Here is a 19,787-nt window from a genome sequence, read left to right on the forward strand (position 1 = left end):
CTAAATTGAGCAAGCTGCAGGAAAATCCAGGGACTAAATTGGGAACATTATAAGAAGAGTGGTTGAATTGAGAACCTGGCTCTATTACCGTTTTTTCTTGACTAAATCTAGCCTTTATCAAACCAATGTTACTTAGGGAATTTTTGAAAATATTTAAGCTGAAAGGCTGCTAGAAAATCCAAGGACTAAATTGGGAACATTCAAAGAAAGAGGGATTGAATTCAGTTAAACTTTAGGACTAAATTAGGCTTTTTCCCGAAATATTAAGGTCATTTATGGCTAACTGATACCAATTTTATAAAATTAATCTCCGAGAGAAACATTTTCCTATATATTCATGGTTATAGTTTAAATAACGAATGTTAGATTCTTTGATAACATTCTTGATACAATAAAGATACAGCTCACGCTGAGCTAGAGATAGGTTGATTTCTCATGATTATATCAAGTGTAATTGTACCGAACTATATTTACCTTTTAATGAAATTTTATTATTAAAAAAAAAGATACAGAAACATGGCAATGCGTGAAAACTAAAGCCTTTTATTCCTTTATTTATTCCAAATAAACACAGTAACATAAAGTCCATTAACGCCTCTTGGACCTTGAAGCTATTTGACACCATCCTTATATCTCGTTGAAGAAATACCATCAAGAAAGTATAGGAACGAGATAGCTTGATAGGAATTAGCTAGCTAGTCTCAACCGCGGACCAAGAATTTGCTGCAACCCAGTCAAACGCAACAGGACTCAAGAAAGCATCAGGTATGCCGAAAGCAGTGACCAAGGCGAGTGCATAAGGTCGTATCTCACTGCAAAGTTTCGAAACTTCCTTCCTAATCGTAGCAGCATGCTCTGTGGATAAGTAACCATATCGGAGAAATGCAGCATCTTCGTCTAATGTAACCGAGACGTACATTGATCTCATAAGTCCCAATATTTTCTGCCATGTAGAAAAAACAACCAAGTTAGAGAAACATTCTTTGATATTATCTTCCATTTGCATGCGCTGCGTGCAAGTACAATAAATATTGATCCAAGTAAAGGTATTTGATTGTCAGATTGTTGTCACTGGGGTAATCATATCAGAGCTTATGAGATCTGCCATACACCCTCTCAGTTCAAGGTATTTCAAATCTATTTGATCATTTGAATGAATTTATATTATGTTAATTTCAAATCCACCATTTGTTAGTTTAATTAAAAACATAATGACAATTAAGAAAGATTTGAAATATATCCAAGACTAGTGTTATTTCAAATCCATTCTTCAAATTATTCCCAAAATCGAATATATAATCTTAACTAAAAATGAAATGAAATGTCCAACATATGGATATCCGGGGAAAAATTTTTAAAAAAAATATAGAGGGTTGTTTAGGAAATAAATAAAATCTATGGCGTGGAAAGATAATGGTTTTGCTCAAATAAGGACAATGTAGTTTTTTTATGCATCATATGTCCAACTACAAAATATGTTCATGTGACAAAACCGTTGACTCATGGCTCTTGGGCGACCGCAAACATAAACCCAATATGGTAGAAGATACAAGCTGAAGATTTGAAATGAATGCATAAGAACACACCAATTCAAATAAGAAATATAACGAACTAGCCACAAGGAGGACAGCTTGGTATATCTTGTGATTGGATGTATCTATCAAGATTTTTCTCAAACAAATCTTTCAGTAAATGAATCTTTTCTATCTCGATGCACATTTCACACTGCTGATACTATGTGTAGTCGTAAGAGCTGAAAAGTAAGAAATATAGCAGGTATCATTATATAAAAGTAATGAAAGTCGAGATTGCCACAAACCTTGAGATGGGTGTCTGTTGTATTGTTCTCTGCTTCTATACATGTCTGTAGAATTGTCCGGTCAGAGAACGCTCGTCCTAAATCTTCCGCGAGTTGATAATTCTGAGGAAAAATGAAATGTAAGAGTGGAACAAAAAGCAATAAACTAGGACATTTTGCAAGTAATTTCGGTCGAATTCATATTTACCGCATTAAAGGCATACTCTTTGCTTTCTCCTTGAGATTGGAAGTTAGAGACTTCTTCAGCAAAGCGGTTCAGTAGATCTCTCTCTCTCAGGCAGAATACATCATTCTGTTACGGGTGAAATAAATACAAAAAAAACACAGGAAATCTTAAGAAAGAAGAAACTGGAATAGCACGCTTTAACTTTACCTGAAACTGAACACTTCGAATGGTGGAACCCGTTAGCTGAGAAGGAATTGTAGGAGAAGATTTATTCATATGTCCAAGTCCCAATTCTTTATACGGTTTGTTTCTCTTTCTAGCCATCACATACTCTGCAAGCAGTGCTTTGCTAACCTATAATGTCAATTTTTCAATAGGAATTTTGCTGTGATGCTAAAAGTTATAACTGATAATTAGATTATATATTTTAAATATTTTAAATCGTACATCAATAAAAAAATAATATTATACACCTGCTGCATAAGGACATTGTTATCACCCTCAAAAGTAGATTGTACATCATATTCGCCTTTCAGCTGGCCAATACGATTTTCAGTTTTCAATCCTTGTCCACCACATGCCTCGCGGCATTCCTAGATCAAAATAGCCCTAATATGTAAGCGGAGAAATTATTACCACCTGAAAACGCAACTACGATCATACATGGTACCTGAAGAGTCCGCATGTTATGCCATGTAAGAATAGCCTTCAATGCACTAGAGACAACGTGAATTGTTTTAATTAACTGAGGAGTTCTCTTAATGTATAGCAGCTTCAAGTAGTTAGCAGCAAAGCTCGAAGCATATCTGCAACACCCGAATGAGCAGCTCTAAGAGGATGAATATTTACTAAGAAAACTAATAGATGTAGCAATTTAATTCTTCCATTGATAATATTGTTTTCAAACTTTCATTCTATGGGATATGAACGTTAAACACGTCATAGGGAAAAATAGAGACATACTATCCGTTTAAACTCGGGAGAAAGACATGTATCATGTCATGTGGTAGTCGTCGTCAATCAATGTTGATTTCAATTCTCAAATATAAATATCTTCTAAAAGATTGCCACTTTCCCTTCCACAAAAGAGGAGCAGCGCAACATAAAAATTGTGGCAACTTAAACAAAAACTTGAAAAGTTAATAGAGAAAGTAACACCAATGATTGATAAGTTTGTAAGCGTGGTAAACTGAACAATTTCATTCTTCCAAATGATTTGAATGGCATTAACCAAAATATAAACGATAATAAACAGCAAGCTAGTTAATGGAATTCTCACGTTTTTGCAAGTAGAGGAAGAAGACGTCTCTGATGACTTGGATAATCAAGCAAAAGAACTTCATCATCTTTTGGTGCAACAGAAAATGCTCTTCTGGTTAACGAATATCTGATAGCAATAGCTAGGCTAATCTGACGAGAAAACATAACCATCTTAATACATAAACTCCAAAGCGAAAATATCATGCTTATATTATATTTCTAAGCAGAGTTACTAAAAAAATGCAACACAAATCTCCAGGCGTTGTGCACCTTTGCTGAGTAAATTGCACTGACTGCAATAGTGACGCGCCCAGATGTCAAAGGAGCCATGAATGCACCAAACCTCTGGAGTGAATTAAAAAAAAAAAGTCAATGCAATTAACAGAACTTTTGGCAAAAAATTTTGTCAGGAACATATAAACAACAAAATTTCATTTTTAATCATGTAATTCTGTTAGATTAAAGTTTTTGTGGACATAAAAAGTTTGAGCTGTCGTTTATTCCATATTCTATTTGTGGAAAAGTCAAGTCCAGCACAAACTCGGCAAAGAAGAAAACTACAAAGAGATTCTAGCAAATCCATCATACTGTAAAGAGCTTAGTTGCGTTGGTGAAGTTAAATCAATAAGGGTCGAGGACTGAGATGTTCCGTTAAGGATAAGGAACAAAGCTTCAAGTTGTATAGAAGTTATCTAAAGAGTTGTACCAATGCTAGGGGTGTATTCAATATAGGAGATTTATTGACTTTTAATTACTTTTGTAGATTTTAAAAGTCTAAATATATTCAACTAAGACTTTTACATACTCTACAGAAGTCTAGTGGTATTCAAAATAGACTTTCATAGAGTTTTAAAAAGTCAAGTGGTATTCCACATTGACTTTTAAAAAATCTATAGTATTCTATAGGTATTCAAATTTTCCATAGACTTTTAATAACTTCATGGAATTCAATAACATACAAACATTAAAGCCTAAGGTACAACTATAAATTGTAAAAAATTGTATTTGGTTTAACTCAAAGATTTGGATGGATTTTTAAAACTTATAACTCATACACAAACTATTTATTTTTCTCTCTGTCGCTTCACATCATCTTTCTTGTTATCTTCTCTCCTCTCATCTATCTCTATCAGTCTCTCAAATTTTCGAAGTGTATCACTATATATATTTCATCTTTCCTTTTCAAATTTTTCATTTTTTGGTTGATTGTTCATTTAATAATTTTTTATTTTAATATCACAGAAAATTTTGAATTCTAGAATTGATTTTGTGATTTTTAATTTATAATTTATACAAATAATGTAATATTTAATAATAATAAAAGATGATCCAAAAATTTGTTGCTTAATTCTTAATAATTGAATAGTCTCGTAACAACCATGATTTTTTAAATTCATTTTAGCATTTTCAATTAATATGTAAGCTATGATATTTTTATACAAAATTATATTCACACAATATTAAATAATATTCTTTTCACATGTATATTATCAATTTAAAAACAAGGTTACAGATTAATCAATTAATGTATTTTAAAAAATTTACAAACTTGCATACAAACCCACATATATACACATGTAAAGATTAAATGGTTTAACTTTTAAATAAGTAAATTTATTTATTAATATAAATATTGAAAAATAATTTCAAACTGAATATGTTATATATGTCAATTAATTATTGGTTCAAAAAAATTAATAAAAAAATAATATGTTATGATTAAGTACAAAATTTATAAAATTCTATAAAAAAAAGTCTACAAAAGTCTATAAAAATCTTGCAAAAAAGTTTACATAAATCCACATAAATCTGTTTATAAATCTGTGAGATTCCATAAAAGTCAATAAAAATCTATCAAATCCATAAAAGTCTATCATTTGAAAAAGTCATCAAAAATCATAATTGAATACACCCCAAGGCCCAGGAAATCCAGCAGGGAGAATCTGGAAGATAAGTTGAAGCGGTAAAGAGATGTTACAGAAAAGCAATATTCCTCCTTACCGGATTTACCAAGTTAACATACAAAATTTTTAGTAAGAATGTCAACCTAGGTATATTACATTCCTATTAATACCGGACGAAATGAAAAATGAATGGAATAAAATCGTTTTTAAAAATTTGAAATAATATTAGTAAAAAGTTGTTTATTATATCATAACTAGTCTTTAACACGTGCGATGCACGGGCTGATATTATTAAAAATTAATTATTATAAAAAATGAATAGATATTTAAATTGCAAAAAAATAATATAATTATAAAAAAATAAAAAAAAGAATCTACTTTTTTTTAGCTAATTTTGAAAAACTTTCTTAAATACAACATATGTCAATTAATTTTTTTGGCTGATAATCACTATCATATGTCAATGTGCTAGTCTAAGGCGATGACATTGTGCTTATCGTGTTGAGTGTATTAATGTCAACAACCAACTTAAATACATATGTAATTCTTTAATTTTCGAGAAGCTATATATATTATTATTTTTTAAAATGTGATAAATAAATATTTTTATATCAAATTCAATAAAATTAATGAGAAATACTTTTTTCAAAATTCAGTAACTTCGTGTAAATCTCTATTCACAAACAATTTTGTGACATGGTACGTGTTCGACACATTTGATGAATATCAATTGCTTCATCAATATCTTTATCCAAATAGATTGTGATTTTATCCACAAAATATCTCCATAATGTACACAACAACCTATTATTCCTAAATAAAAATGAAATATGTGATTATAAGTAAATTATGTATAAACAGAAAAGTTATTTTATTAACATTTACTATGTGTATTCCAAAACAATGCCAATAAATTTTATAAGGTGTCATCTAATAAGATACGTAATTCCTTTAGAATTGGTTTAGTCATTTCCATTGCGGAACATTTTATACTACCATGTATTCGTGAACTTTGTAAATAGAAGAAAATTATCACATTGCAAATGTGTATAATTAAAATTTTGTACAAATAGGAGAATAATATTTTTTACTTCTCGATCATGAAAGACATATTCAACACTTAATGTCTCGTTGTTTCCATATGTAAGTAGTTCACAGCAACGTATAAATCTAATTTTAAATGTCCATTGCATCTTGGAAAGATTCAACTCATAGATGGTACTGAAAAGAGGAGTCATTTCAGAATTCAATTTTTGTGTACATAAATTTAATAAGATAAATAGAATAAAATTGTTTCCAATATAATATGCAGCACTGCATTATTTATAATTTAAAATTCAAATAAGACAGCCCAATAGACATAAATTATACAGCCGGTGCTTTTGACAATTATACCATGCATTTAACTTTTTCAAATTATGGAAATCTCGAATATTGCATGTATTGGATGTCATACATTTCTGATTATTGAGGGTAATAGACATTTTTATTGAGGGTAATTTAATGTCTATTTGAAACCCTTTTGAATATCTCTCTTTTAATTTTATTGGGTTTTCTTATTTGAATTTTAAGAAGACGGTTCAAGAGATAAGATATACATATGATTTGGAAGAAACTATTGCGCATTAACTCTTTTAAATTAAGATAATCTCGAAATAACATGTATTTGGGGTCAAACATCTATGATTACTAAATGAAAATTTAACGTCCATTGAAAAACCTTGTTTAAGTAATAACTTTTAATACTCAACCACTTTTTTTAAGAAAAATTAAATAAACTAATTAAATATTTTATTTTCTTTTTTAGTAAGTAATCTGGGCAAGAACTTTCCTATTTTGACAAAAAACTTATCTTATATATATATATATATATAGATTATTATGTTTATTATATTTTTACCATTGGTATTGTTATTGTTTGTTATTTGCAATGTAGCACGGACATCTTAAAAAAAATTATGAAGTATCAGACACGGATACGACACGCGGATACGTGTATCGGATACGGAAAAATCCTTGTCATTGACTTTTTTATGGTTGGCCAGTCAGACACTCCGTGGACACGTTTTTAAAACTTGTTTCGGCAAAAAAAAATTGATTTTTTTTTGTTTTTTTCTTTTTAGATCACTTCTCTGAAGATGTACATTACATATATTTACATAAATATGTATAAATATTTTTATAATATAAATATATAAATATTTATATCTCTAGATTTTTTAATTCTATAATATAAATATATAAATATTTCTATAATATAAATATATAAATATTTATATCTCTATAATATAAATATATGTATATATATATGTATCTCTACAATTTTTAATTTTTAATACTAAATTTATATGTATATATATATATATATAATATTTATATATTTTTTAAAAATTGTCGTATCCTAGGTGTATAGTGTCTTATATTTTAAAATTTTGTCGTATGGCCATATATGTATCGTATTCGATACGATACCTGTACCCATATTCATGCAACATAGGTTATTTGCTATTATCATAATTATGGCTACTATTGTACGATTAATTTTATTAATATCTTTTATTATTATCATTATTATATTTTATTTATTTATTATTTATGATTAAATAATAATTATTATTCTATTCATTATTATTATTATTATTATTATAAAATCACTGTCCTTTCATAATTATAATTAATATTAATTTTTTGATATACATTAATACTGCTATTCTTCTAGTATTACTATCAACTAAAATTGATAGTTGAACAAGTAAAGGACGAAAAGTTTTGTATTCGCACAGCTATTAGACATAGCAACCAGTGAAAAGCTAGGAGCTATAAATATGTTAGATGAAACATGTTTTTCAAAAATTATTGTTGAAGAAGAAGAAATATTAGAAAAAGCCAAGGAAGTCACCATGGGGCAACATCACTACTCTATCCAAGAAGAAACCAAGAACAAAATAAATCACATATGAACCCATAATAAATCATAAAACAGTTTATCTGTGCAATTTTTCTGTTGAAAAACGAAAGAACATGGTATTTGAAGAAGAATAAACCTGGTCAGGGTCCTGTATTGCACTCAGATATTTTCCTTCCGGAGAAACATCAGCTACCGAATTTAATATATTTTCTCTGGGAATACGAACATTGTCAAACCTGAAAGTATTAAGTGCTGAAGCTTTCAGATGAACTTGAACATTAAAATTTCTAGCAAATTCAAAAGTGGTAGCTGTATACCAGATTCGTCCATTGTCAACACCATTCAAACCAATCTTATGACCACAATCAGCGATACGTATATTGGGACAGATACTTCCATCTGCATCTCTAATCTGAGTGATAAAAGCATGGACACCTTGATTGTTTCCATCAATGTGAAGCTGTGAAAAAACTACTGTATGTGTCGCATGCTACAAAACATTCAAGAATTAAATCATAAGTTACTATCAGTTCTTTGAGCAAGACTTCCAAGAAAAACCACACATTCATTTGCCCAAAAGGAAGATAAGAATTTATTACATTAGCTGCACCTCCGATCCAATACTTCTGAGCTGATTCACACGGAGTGTTGATCACAAATTCTCCCGTGCCGGAATCATATGTTGTTACAGTTTCAATTCCTCGAACCTGACAACATTGAATGAAAACCCTTGCATAAGATTGCATGAAAAGAAGATGATCTCAAATCATAGAATACATTTCTAGGGTAAATAAAAACTTCAAATGAACTTTTATATACATTACTTCCATGCCCCAACTCTGTCATTGCAAAGCAGCCTTTGATCAGGTAATTTTCAGTGGCCCTCAACCACTTATCATGGTGCCGGTTTGTCCCAAAAAACTGGATAGCACCTCCCCTGAACAATAACAATTACAATTTACATGTGTTCACCAAACCATATTATTACTTCAAGAACTTGAAACATACAAAGACGAGAGAGGATCCAATCGAATTCAATCAAACAAGTTGAAGTACCAACTAAAAAGAACACGTTTGTAACAGATTAACCAAACACAACTACATTAAAAATCTTCCCTTCATATTGCTTAATGATTCGCCAGAAGATTTCAATAAACGTTTACACATATCAAAACAAGTGTACAGCCCGATTTAGCACAGGAATGCTCACCCAATCTTCAAAGTTTCACAAATCATTAACATCACAAAAAAATAAAAGTTCATAAAGAAACAACTTTTTATGGAGGCTGAAGCTACGTTAATCAGCAGACAAACACTAAAATCGATCGAATAAATTTTTAGAAATTATCAAAAGCAAATGCACAACTATGTTGAAGCAAGAGAAAAACCCAGTGAACTAAAACTAATCGCTCATGAAAATAGCAACGAGAAAGCTCGAAGGAAAAAATAAGCATACCACAAGAAGAAATGAACACCGACTTTAATAGCGAGAGAGTGATCAAAAATCTCAATGACCTCCAAAAGAGCAAACTTTCTCATCTCCGCTTCATAGCCTTTTCCAGTAAGCCACCCCTCGAACACCCCATGATCCAGTAAGTACTGAATTCTCTTCATCGTGATCTCCCTCTGCTGTTCCATGGTTTGATTATAATCCGGCACAACAAAGACTTTTCCTCCCCTCGACCTCGGATTGAAGAGGTTGCTTTGCACCATGAGGTTGAAAAGCCAATCCCTGTCCTCCAAATTGTGGCCATCCATCAATTTTCTCATTGAATTCACGTCGAATGAAAAGGGTTGCTCGTACACTTCCGGCGGAGTGTAACTCAGGCATGGCGAGGCGGAAATGGCGGCGGAGCTGCCAAGATGGCTGTGGTTTTGCAGGTGTCTGGATAAGACACGGGTTCTGAAATTCACTTTTTCCATTCTTAATTTGCGATTCAAGAATGATGATTGGAATGAAATTGATTCAAAAAGCTATGTAGTCTGATCTTTTTCAAGCCAAGTTTCTTGTCGTTGGGATCCGTGATCGAGCGGACCAAGGAAGAAAGATAAATTAAAGTAAGAGAACAGTCAATTCTTATTTTCCTAGTAAAAAATAAATTTTTGTCAAGGAAATCAGCGAAGCAGAATTTTATCCATTTACGATTTTTATATTTAAATTTAAGTAAATATTTTAAATCCAAATATATATTATATTTTATTTTATATCTATATTATTTTATAATAATTGAGAGATTAATAAAAACATTTTTGACGATGACATCAACTTTTCTTTTCAATCTATCTTTTTATTTATGATTAATATTAATCATTCCCTTCCACTTGTGTTTTTGAAATATTTGTGCGATTATTTCTTTCCAATCTACCCTTTTATTTACAATTAATATTAATCATCATCTTTCGTTTGTGTGCTTGAAATATTTATGCGATTGATTCATTATTTTTCATGATTCAAATACACAATATTTTGGTTTCATAATGTTTTAATATCATGAATGTCTAATATATTAAACTCATATATTCATGACACATACGTTGCGCGTGCCTCGACGACTAATATAATTAAAATCTCTGCACGAGAGATATTACATTACATGAACAGAGGCAGTCCACAATTGTATCTTAATTTGTTGGACATAAATAACTTTGAGATGACATGTTCTATCAGTACCAATCCACGATCAATAGTGACGTGGGTGTTATATATGTCTATTGCTCTTTCCAATAATCATTTTATTTTAGAATTATATATTAGAAATCAATAAAAAATTTAAATGTCAAGGGGAATATTCAGAAAGAAACAAGAAGTTCAATACACAACCAATATTCATATAATTCATTAGCAATAAAACTCAAATTTGTTCCTAAAAAAAATCCTTAGGCTAATTGGAAAGACAAAAACTTGTGTGGTCTCACAGACCACAGTGTGAGACGGGTATCTTATTTAGGTCATTCATAAAAAAATATTACTTTTTATATTAAGATTATTACTTTTAATTGTGAATATCGTTAAAGTCGACTCGTCTCACAGATAAAGATTCGTGAGACCGTCTTACAACAAACCTATTCAATTGGAAAAAGAACGAAACAGAGATCATCCTTTCCCATTCTGGCCTATCAAAACTGCTTTGCCACCAAAGGGGATCTGCGCAAACGAGGAAAGCAAACATGAAAATGGTTGAGAACCAGCTTTTCATAAATAAATAAAAAAACGTGTAATTGAAAAAATTGTAACAATATTTTTTAAGGTTGTCTAACTGAATAATTGGCATATAAAAATCTTCATGTTGGTAACTATGCAGACGTAAAGAATTTTGTTAAATGAAGATGCATCGAAATCTTCGAAGATGATTCGATGGATATGGAAGAAGCGAGAGATCTAGGGCTCAAGAAATCGTGTGATTTTTTCGAACAACAAATATTTTATCAGACAAATTGAGGAAAAAAAGCAGAAAGCAGAAGAAACAACTTGAAAACTCTTATTATCGAATACAAGTGTATATAACAGGCTTAAAAACCAAATTTCTACCTGTAAAAGCACAGATTTTTTGCAACTCCAAAATTCAGCCTGTTCTTATGGATCCTCAGCTAGAGTTCTCAGAGATAACCTGAAATTTTTCATGCTACCAACAGAATTAGTTGAGATCCTAGCTCAAGTACATTTCCTTGCAGAGAAAAATTTATTAATGTTACCCGATGTATCAAGGGCTTGGCATTCTCCTCCCATTCTGTTGCCCACCTAGATGAAGATATCCTTTCCATCAAACTCATCCTCATTGATTGCAAACGATCACATCTGTCAGGGAAACCGTGGAACAGCATCTGTAGAGATCGAAACATAAATTTAAGGAATTTCCCACACATTAATTCAGCCATTCTGCAGTAAAACTAATTACATTATGCAAGTGAAGAATTTTTCCACAAAACAAGTTTCAAGACCCATTCTTCTTTTCTTTCACATGATTTAGTTTGTAACTTTGATATTATTGCCTCTCCCTAAAATGGTCTCTCCACGATGATATATTCCTCAGAAAATATTTCACGAATTGCAAAATTATATGTGACACAATTGGTTATATTCCACACCAAATGCTTCTTTTGGTCTCAATCTTGACAGCATTGGTTCACGCACAATACCAGGTAAGATGGTCTATATTCATAAGCAAAAGTGCTGATGCAAAGGCTTTACATATTTATTTTTTATAGGGTGTACGTTTTGTTTTGAACCCCTACAAGTAAATAGATACAAAGGAAAGGCCATTAGGTGGGAAACTAGGCTAAAACAACCAAAATAAATAGCAGTCTTTAAAAAGGTACCAGTCCTGACCTAAGAGGGCCAATCCTATCTAACAAAATACGAGCACGAACATCTGTTTGAGAAACTTCACCAAACAAAAGTTACCAGGTTTCTATCACAATAAGCCGAGTAGGCGAAATTGACAACAAAACGACAAAAGGAGAAGTAAAGGTGAAGATTAACAGGCATACTTTTAAAAGCTCAAGACGTCTCAAAACACAAAGATATAGCTCAGCGTATATGTGACTACATCAAAAGGTTAATGATTTTAACCAAAAATAGGGAACAAATGAACAACGTTAAGGATCACATTCCAGAAACTTTTTCAGGAATCACATGAGTTGCAATTTCAGCATATTCATGAAAGTTGGTAAAATCAAGGCATACTTCAGAAATATAAGCAGATTACAAATAAGTCAGTGCACATATAAACCAAGAGTTCCAATATCAAAGAAGATGTAAATCTTAGCAGTCATATATTTCACAATTTTTCAGATTCTTATGCTAATTTCAACTAAAAGCTAGGGGAAGAAAACTAAGGGCTCGGGCATGTGTTCCGTCTTGGCACATAAGAAAGGAAAAAAAGAACTAGATATCAGATCAGGAAGTGAAATAAAAGAAAATCAGAAAAGAAGAGAATATGAGAAAGAGGAAAGAAGAAAAGAAAAAAATGATGCATTGTTAAAGACTTAGCGATTTCCCTTGAAAATATCATGATTGAATTTGAGCATATGCATGTGCCATCAACAACCACGATCAACAGATATTCTGTATCCTCCGATTTAGAATATAAGCTGGTTCATTAGAAAGGAAGAAGAGCGCGAACATATGGTTGCATGCTCTACAACTTGTTAAGCTTACCATGAGTTCATCAGCAAGTTCTGAGGATGACGAGAAAAGGAGGCCATTCTTTCCAGTTTCTACCAGCTCCTTGATGCTTGACGCAGATCAGAAACAGTTTTATAAATAGTATTTGCAGTGGCACAACAATACAAAAGGTAATATACTGAATCTTACCAAAAGTAAGAAACAGCGCAGACTGGCAGTCCACTGCCAAACATATCCACAACCTAACAAACAAAAATTCCTAAGAATGAGACTTACCCCAAAATGTAAAAGGAAAAGTTTCTTAAAGAAGATATTTTTTTCCAGCAACGTCAGACTAATAAATAGCGGTACTTCGCTACCACAAAATGGATAAGTTCAAAAAAACAAGTAAACCTTCATGGGTAGATCCAACCCTGATGAGGACGTGTGAAGACAGACGCCTAAGTCTGCAGAACCTGCAAATATAGAAAAGGAAGATATAAAACTGTTCTGGTGGAAGACAACATATTAACAACTTAGATATAATACCTACCAAGAAGCAACGCATAATCCTCTGCAGACAGCCACATGGTACGGAATGCTACACGTTTGAGACTAAGTTTCTTTAGTTTTTTCTCATACTTTTCCTTTTCAGGTCCTTTACCTACGTGTATTTAAAAGTATTCAATCCTCAAATATGTTATTAAAATTTATTGTAATGACTCCGAAAATTTTGATAGATATGAAAGATAAGCATATGCATAAAAACCCTCTTTACCAGTGATGATAAACAACAACCTAGGGTAAGCGAATCGCTTTCCAGAATGAATTTCTTCCCAAACAGTTTCATCTCCAATTGAGTCGTCCTCATTTAATAGTGCTGCAACTCGCCTATCATACATAACAGCAGCTTCCAGAAGAATACTAAAATCTTCATCCGGAGTCCTAAAAAGTCGTCAAATATTATCGAATATATGCTCATCATTTTCCATTCTAATGATTCTGGTAATTATCGTGAAAAACAAACATGTATCAGAGTCTAAATTTTCTGACGTGTTAAAATAATGAAAAAGGTAGTGGATTGAAGGAAAGTTCAAGAAAATTAGAACGGCAAACATTTAATGGATATGATCTAACCAGCTTGTACTACTAACAATTAGAGCAGGTCTGTTTTCCTTCAAGGAAATATCACTGTCAATCTGAGTTGTAAATGGAGCCGTATTAAGATAATTGCTATCTGGTCCTGCTGATCCTGCCATATATGTGAATGTCTGATTAAAACTAGTAAGAACACTCTTGACATTAATTTAAGAATTGAATTATAAACACTAATGTTTCCCTCCTGTACCACTAACTATGCAATCTCGGAGGCCATATGGCTGATTGAGGCTTTTACTAATCCTGCAAAATAACTAGATCATAGCGACACCTAAGTTTGCTGATTCAATGTATTCTTGAAGCTTGTGATGACAATAGACTCACATCATGCCTCTCCTCAAACAAAGCTGGCCGGAAAAATTCAGGAGGTTGATCATACAAAACTGTGGCCCTACAATACAATAATGAGGCTAAAATGGCTAATAACATATGAAATGCCAGCAGGTTACAATGCACGGCGGATTTAACATATCGTGCTCTTACTTTATACCCCGTTCTGAGCCAATTCATGTTCCATAGCTCTAGTCACACACAAAGAACCATGGGCCATCTTGCCAAAGTGCTTCTCTATCCTACGAATAATCAGATATTCAGTCTACAAACAAGGCCAGAAATTCCATTTAATGAAAACACAATGATATTTTACCATTGATATACAGCTACAAAGTAACTACTCCTTCCAAGGGACAGGGCAAGTAGTGTGTATCCAAAATTATGCCAATCCACAATGAATGTGGAATGTCTCAACCAGCTAGCCCACTTCACAACCACTAGCGTAGGAACTAAAGGTGGATTCTGCAGCAAAAATGTACAGATCATGATTTTAGAACATATTTGCACAATATGAATACAAGAATAATAATTTGACATTCAAGTAGACCTCCAGCGAACGTAATCAGGTCATGATGTCCAGGAACAGTAACAGATTACTACGCCAATCACAACAATATAAAAAACAGAATAATAATTTGACAATCAAGTAGACCTCCAGCAAACATCATCAGTCCATGATAACAGGGACCAGTAACAGATTACTATGCCAGTCACAACAATATAGATAACAGAATAATAATTTGACATTCAAGTAGACCTCCAGCAAACATCATCAGGCCATGAAGCAACGGACCAGTAAGATTATTATGCCAGTGGCCAAACCATCCAACACATAACTATAGTTCCCAGTAAAGTAACAAAACTCTCAAGAAGCCAAACGAATACACATATAGGCGTATAATATGCTTTTTCATATTGATTTTCATTTCTATAACAGCAATGTCAAATCAATGGAAGAAATAATTGAATATTTTAGCAAAAGAAAAAAAATAGTGTCCACCATAAACCAATAATTGACAAACCATCCTTTACCTCTCCAAAATTGCAAATTTGAGAAATTTCAAATAGGAAAATCTTGAACCCTCTACAGTCATGTCAAGCAACAGACTAGTTAGCCTTGAACATTTTCATTTTTTCATTATTGAAATGTACAGCAATCTACTCAGTACACCTCATCCTCCCAGCAGTAGTAAAGAAAATAAGGACTGCATACACAAAAGACATAGCTCACCTGCACAATGAAAACATCAGGGGCTGGTATCTTTATACAAAGATACCACAGCAGCATGAGAAATTGAATAATAGGCTTGAGAATAAGTATCAGGGGACGAAGAATCTTTGGAAAAGTTTGAGGAACTGTAGACCATTGTGGCTGTGAAAAGCAATAAAGTATTGTCAATGACCATCCATTTCAATGAAAATTTAGTCTAGAAACAATGTACTTAATTGTACCATTTTGTGAATATGGATTGATTTGTTCTCTAACAATGAAGTGTGGGGAACCGAACCTATCCAAAGGATGAACCCGTCAATCAGTAAACAAATTAAAACTAGGAAAAAAATTGTTAAAGTAAATGCATTATTATTTATGGGTTCGTGTAATACACTCAGTTTTAGAGATTTACACTTGAAAAAATACATATCAATCCAACATGTTTTAAATATGGTAGTTCAACAAATATGAATTTTTACTCAATTCAAAAGTATAGCCCGATAACTTAAGAGTAAGAATGACAACGGGTTATACCTAATAGATATAAGTCTAAAGTAAAGTGTACAAGCAATTTAAATTGAATCTTTCTGTTTACTAGACCGGATAACTTTTTACTTACTCGAGGAGCAACATGAATGAAAAATGGTGCCTGGCCAATAATTGCAAATCATGACACTAAAATCAAATTCTCGTGGAACTATCTAAAATCTAGAAGGTGGTGTAGAAAAGCAGCGCAGAAAACAAGCATGCAACAAGCCACCTAGAGAACTAAACTTTCCATTTTCCAGTCCAGCCAAACAAACCTAGCTCCAACAAAGATATTAGTTACTCACTGCACTGAGAAGGATTGTGAGAGCCTAAACAAAGCCATACAACATAAAATAAATAATTAAGCAAATAATAATTTTCTTATTTTGGAACCAAATTGAACCAATAAACATTTTGATGGCAAGCAAAGATCATCCATGTTTCAATATTTCATCTTTCTATGTTCACGCAGGAGTTGTTGAATCCAGCTCTTTGGAGTACAAGAACCTACTTCACCCCAACTTGTGATCCTGATATTTTAAATACATTAAAGTTTGACCAAAAAATAAAAGGAGCTCTGACAATACAATAGAACATGGACACCATCCATTTTCTCAGTTGTGCCAACTTGAAGCCAAATGGCAAAATCACGATATGAGAATTTGTGAGTACTTGTGGAAATTATTGAAGAATGAAGATAAAAAAGAAGACCCGAATTTGAATTCAGTCATTCACCATAACCTCCAGCTCCAGTATATTAGATAAAACATGAATTTCAAGTCCACAAAGATATGGTAATACCACGAAAGCAATGAAAGCTTGCAATGCAGCGTTGTTACTGGTTACATGACGCAGAAACAATTCAAAAGTCCAAGGTGAAAAACCTGAAACTCTAAGTAGTAGAAACAATAATAAAATGCAACAGTACCTCCGTATGCAACAATATCAACCTCTAGAAAACCCTGCAAGAATTGGAAGTTCCTTATAGAAGCAATACAAAAGGATAAACCATGATAGATAAAACATTTGCAATTATTACAGCCAGTTCTTTACCAGTTACAAGTTACCATCACTATCAGTCTATTTTGTTATCTCTTTTTAACCAACTCTCATTTCATGTGTTAATATTTCAAAATTGATTTGACAATTTTTTTCTGGAATATCATATTCCTATGGTTTTTCCATGAAAACCCAAGATTTTCTAATCAGCCATCAAACAGAATTTTTCTAAATCAACAAAAAGAGAGTATGTGCACCTGCCGAGCAAGAGAAAGAGCAGCGGCCCTATTCCTCGGCGACATAGCCAATGATCTGTCCGCTATAATCGAAAGCTCATTCAATATAGTAAATTTTACGTAAACTGGATTAAATTATGAAAACGCATATATAAAATTAATAATAATAAAAAAAACAAGATCAATACATAAAACCCTAGAATTAAATTAGCGTACATCCCTCAAATCCATGTCTGGCCGTTGCCAGATAATCGAGAAAAAGATTACAGAGCAATATATATACTCACCTCGAAATAGACAACAAAGTTTCCCCCGCAACCCGCGAAACAAAGTTCCAAATCAACGGTGTTAACACGGAAATAGAAACCTGGGCTGAACTAAGTTGTTCATAGTATAAAAATCATCAATTAAATTTATGTTTTTTTTATATACTAATAATTAATTAATGTAATAAAAAAATAGGTACATAACAAAACAAAGGTAAATTAGTTTAAAATCCAGTCATTCATTGATATTTTATGAATCAATCTGTCAGCTTTTCATATTAATGACTGTCTATTGTCAAAAAAATTTAATTATGTTAAAATTAAAGAATTATTGAATTTTTCAAAAGTTGAAATATTTTAATTTTGAAAATAAGAGTTGTAGATATTAAAAATTAGTGTGTAATTATTTATTTAATGATGTAGTTATTTTTGGATTATTTCCAAAGAAATTCTATAAATATATCTCTCAATTTGTGAAGAAAATCACAATTGAGTAGAGTGAAAATTTTATAAAGCGTGTAGTTTGATATATTTTGTGAGTTTGAGATTTTTACTGTTTACCATAAATTTTTACTTTTAACAAGTTTTCAACACGATACTCGAAGTTTCGGTTCTCCATATTTTTTCAAGCTCCAAGACACAAGAAAAAGGTAACAATATTCAAAAGTAATAATATTTATTTTATTGTTTATTTTTTTTATTGTGTATATATTTAATATATAATATCATGTTATTATATAAAAGGATTTTATGACACCTTATTATAATAGCGTTATATAATTATATTATTGCACTGCTTATATAATTTTATTGTGTTACCGTTTATTTCTTGTATATATATATTTGAATAATATCATGTTATTATATAAAAAGAGTCTATGACACATCATTATAATAATGTGATGTGATTATTTCACTGTTTATATTTTTATTGTATTATATAATAATTGTATATATATTTGTATAATGTCACAGTATTATATAAAAGGAGTCACTGACACCTCATTATAATATTATGATATGATATACATAATTATTTAAAAATGATTAACATTATATACATCATATTATTACCATAAAATTTACATATACATACATTTATTTTTTTCATTTTGTAACGGTCATAAACGGCTAGTTTTTACCCTATAAATATGATTTCACAAACACATTCAATCACTCCAAACTTACTCTTCCTCCCTAAAAATTTTCTTCATCAAAATTTTCGAAGAAGAAGAAGAAGATGGTTCTTTGAAGGTTAGTTTGTATAATTATTTTGTTTATTATACTCACTAGTCTTGTATTTATCGGAGAATATGCGTCTCGCGTTTTTTCTTATTTTTAAGAATGCTTGTAAATAATTTATATGTTACATTTTATTGTCATATCAATAGATTTAGAACTTAACTAATAAAATGCATTGTTATTTTTCCAGTACCACTATGACAAACTTGGCAAAGCTCGAATTTGTTGCGCTCGACATTACGGGAAAAAATTATATGTCATGAACTCTCGATATAGAAATGGATCTTGAGTCATTATGTCTAAGTGAGACCATTTAAGAAAATAGTATATCAACATCACAAGAAAAAGCAAAAGTTATAATATTTTTACGTCGACACCTTGATGAAGGATTAAAATATAAATATCTCATTGAAAAAGATCTATTGCTTTATGGAAATGATTAAAATAAAGATTTGAACATGAGACGTCCTGCTCTTTTTATTGCTTTAAAAGTACTAGAAATTTTTTTTTTTCCTCACTTAGCATCGGCCGAACCATATAATATTTTTGACATCATTTTAAAAATAAACATCCAACTGCTATTTAAAAATCCAAAGAAAAATATTTTAAAGCATAAAATCGTCAAACAGTTTACTAAACCTAAAAAGCAAT

At 31.4% G+C, this 19,787-nt stretch overlaps 1 protein-coding gene and 1 pseudogene across 1 annotated transcript; both read right to left on the minus strand.

Moving 5' to 3' along the window:
- Positions 1–525: 525 nt before the first annotated feature.
- Positions 526–10,144, minus strand: LOC142549042 (acyl-coenzyme A oxidase 3, peroxisomal-like). Its single transcript, XM_075657781.1, has 13 exons — positions 9,514–10,144; positions 8,877–8,994; positions 8,657–8,764; positions 8,375–8,547; positions 8,194–8,293; positions 3,516–3,590; positions 3,265–3,395; positions 2,656–2,791; positions 2,459–2,578; positions 2,193–2,339; positions 2,007–2,111; positions 1,820–1,921; positions 526–943 (listed from the first exon to the last, which is right to left on the minus strand). The coding sequence occupies exons 1-13, from the start codon at positions 9,978–9,980 to the stop codon at positions 692–694; spliced, it is 2,034 nt and encodes a 677-aa protein (XP_075513896.1). The 5' UTR covers positions 9,981–10,144; the 3' UTR covers positions 526–691.
- Positions 10,145–10,850: 706 nt separating this feature from the next.
- On the minus strand, positions 10,851–18,019 carry LOC142549043 (UDP-glycosyltransferase TURAN-like; annotated as a pseudogene).
- Positions 18,020–19,787: the final 1,768 nt, after the last annotated feature.

Source organism: Primulina tabacum, chromosome 6 (assembly GCF_025594145.1).
Source record: "Primulina tabacum isolate GXHZ01 chromosome 6, ASM2559414v2, whole genome shotgun sequence".
Taxonomy (NCBI): domain Eukaryota; kingdom Viridiplantae; phylum Streptophyta; class Magnoliopsida; order Lamiales; family Gesneriaceae; genus Primulina; species Primulina tabacum.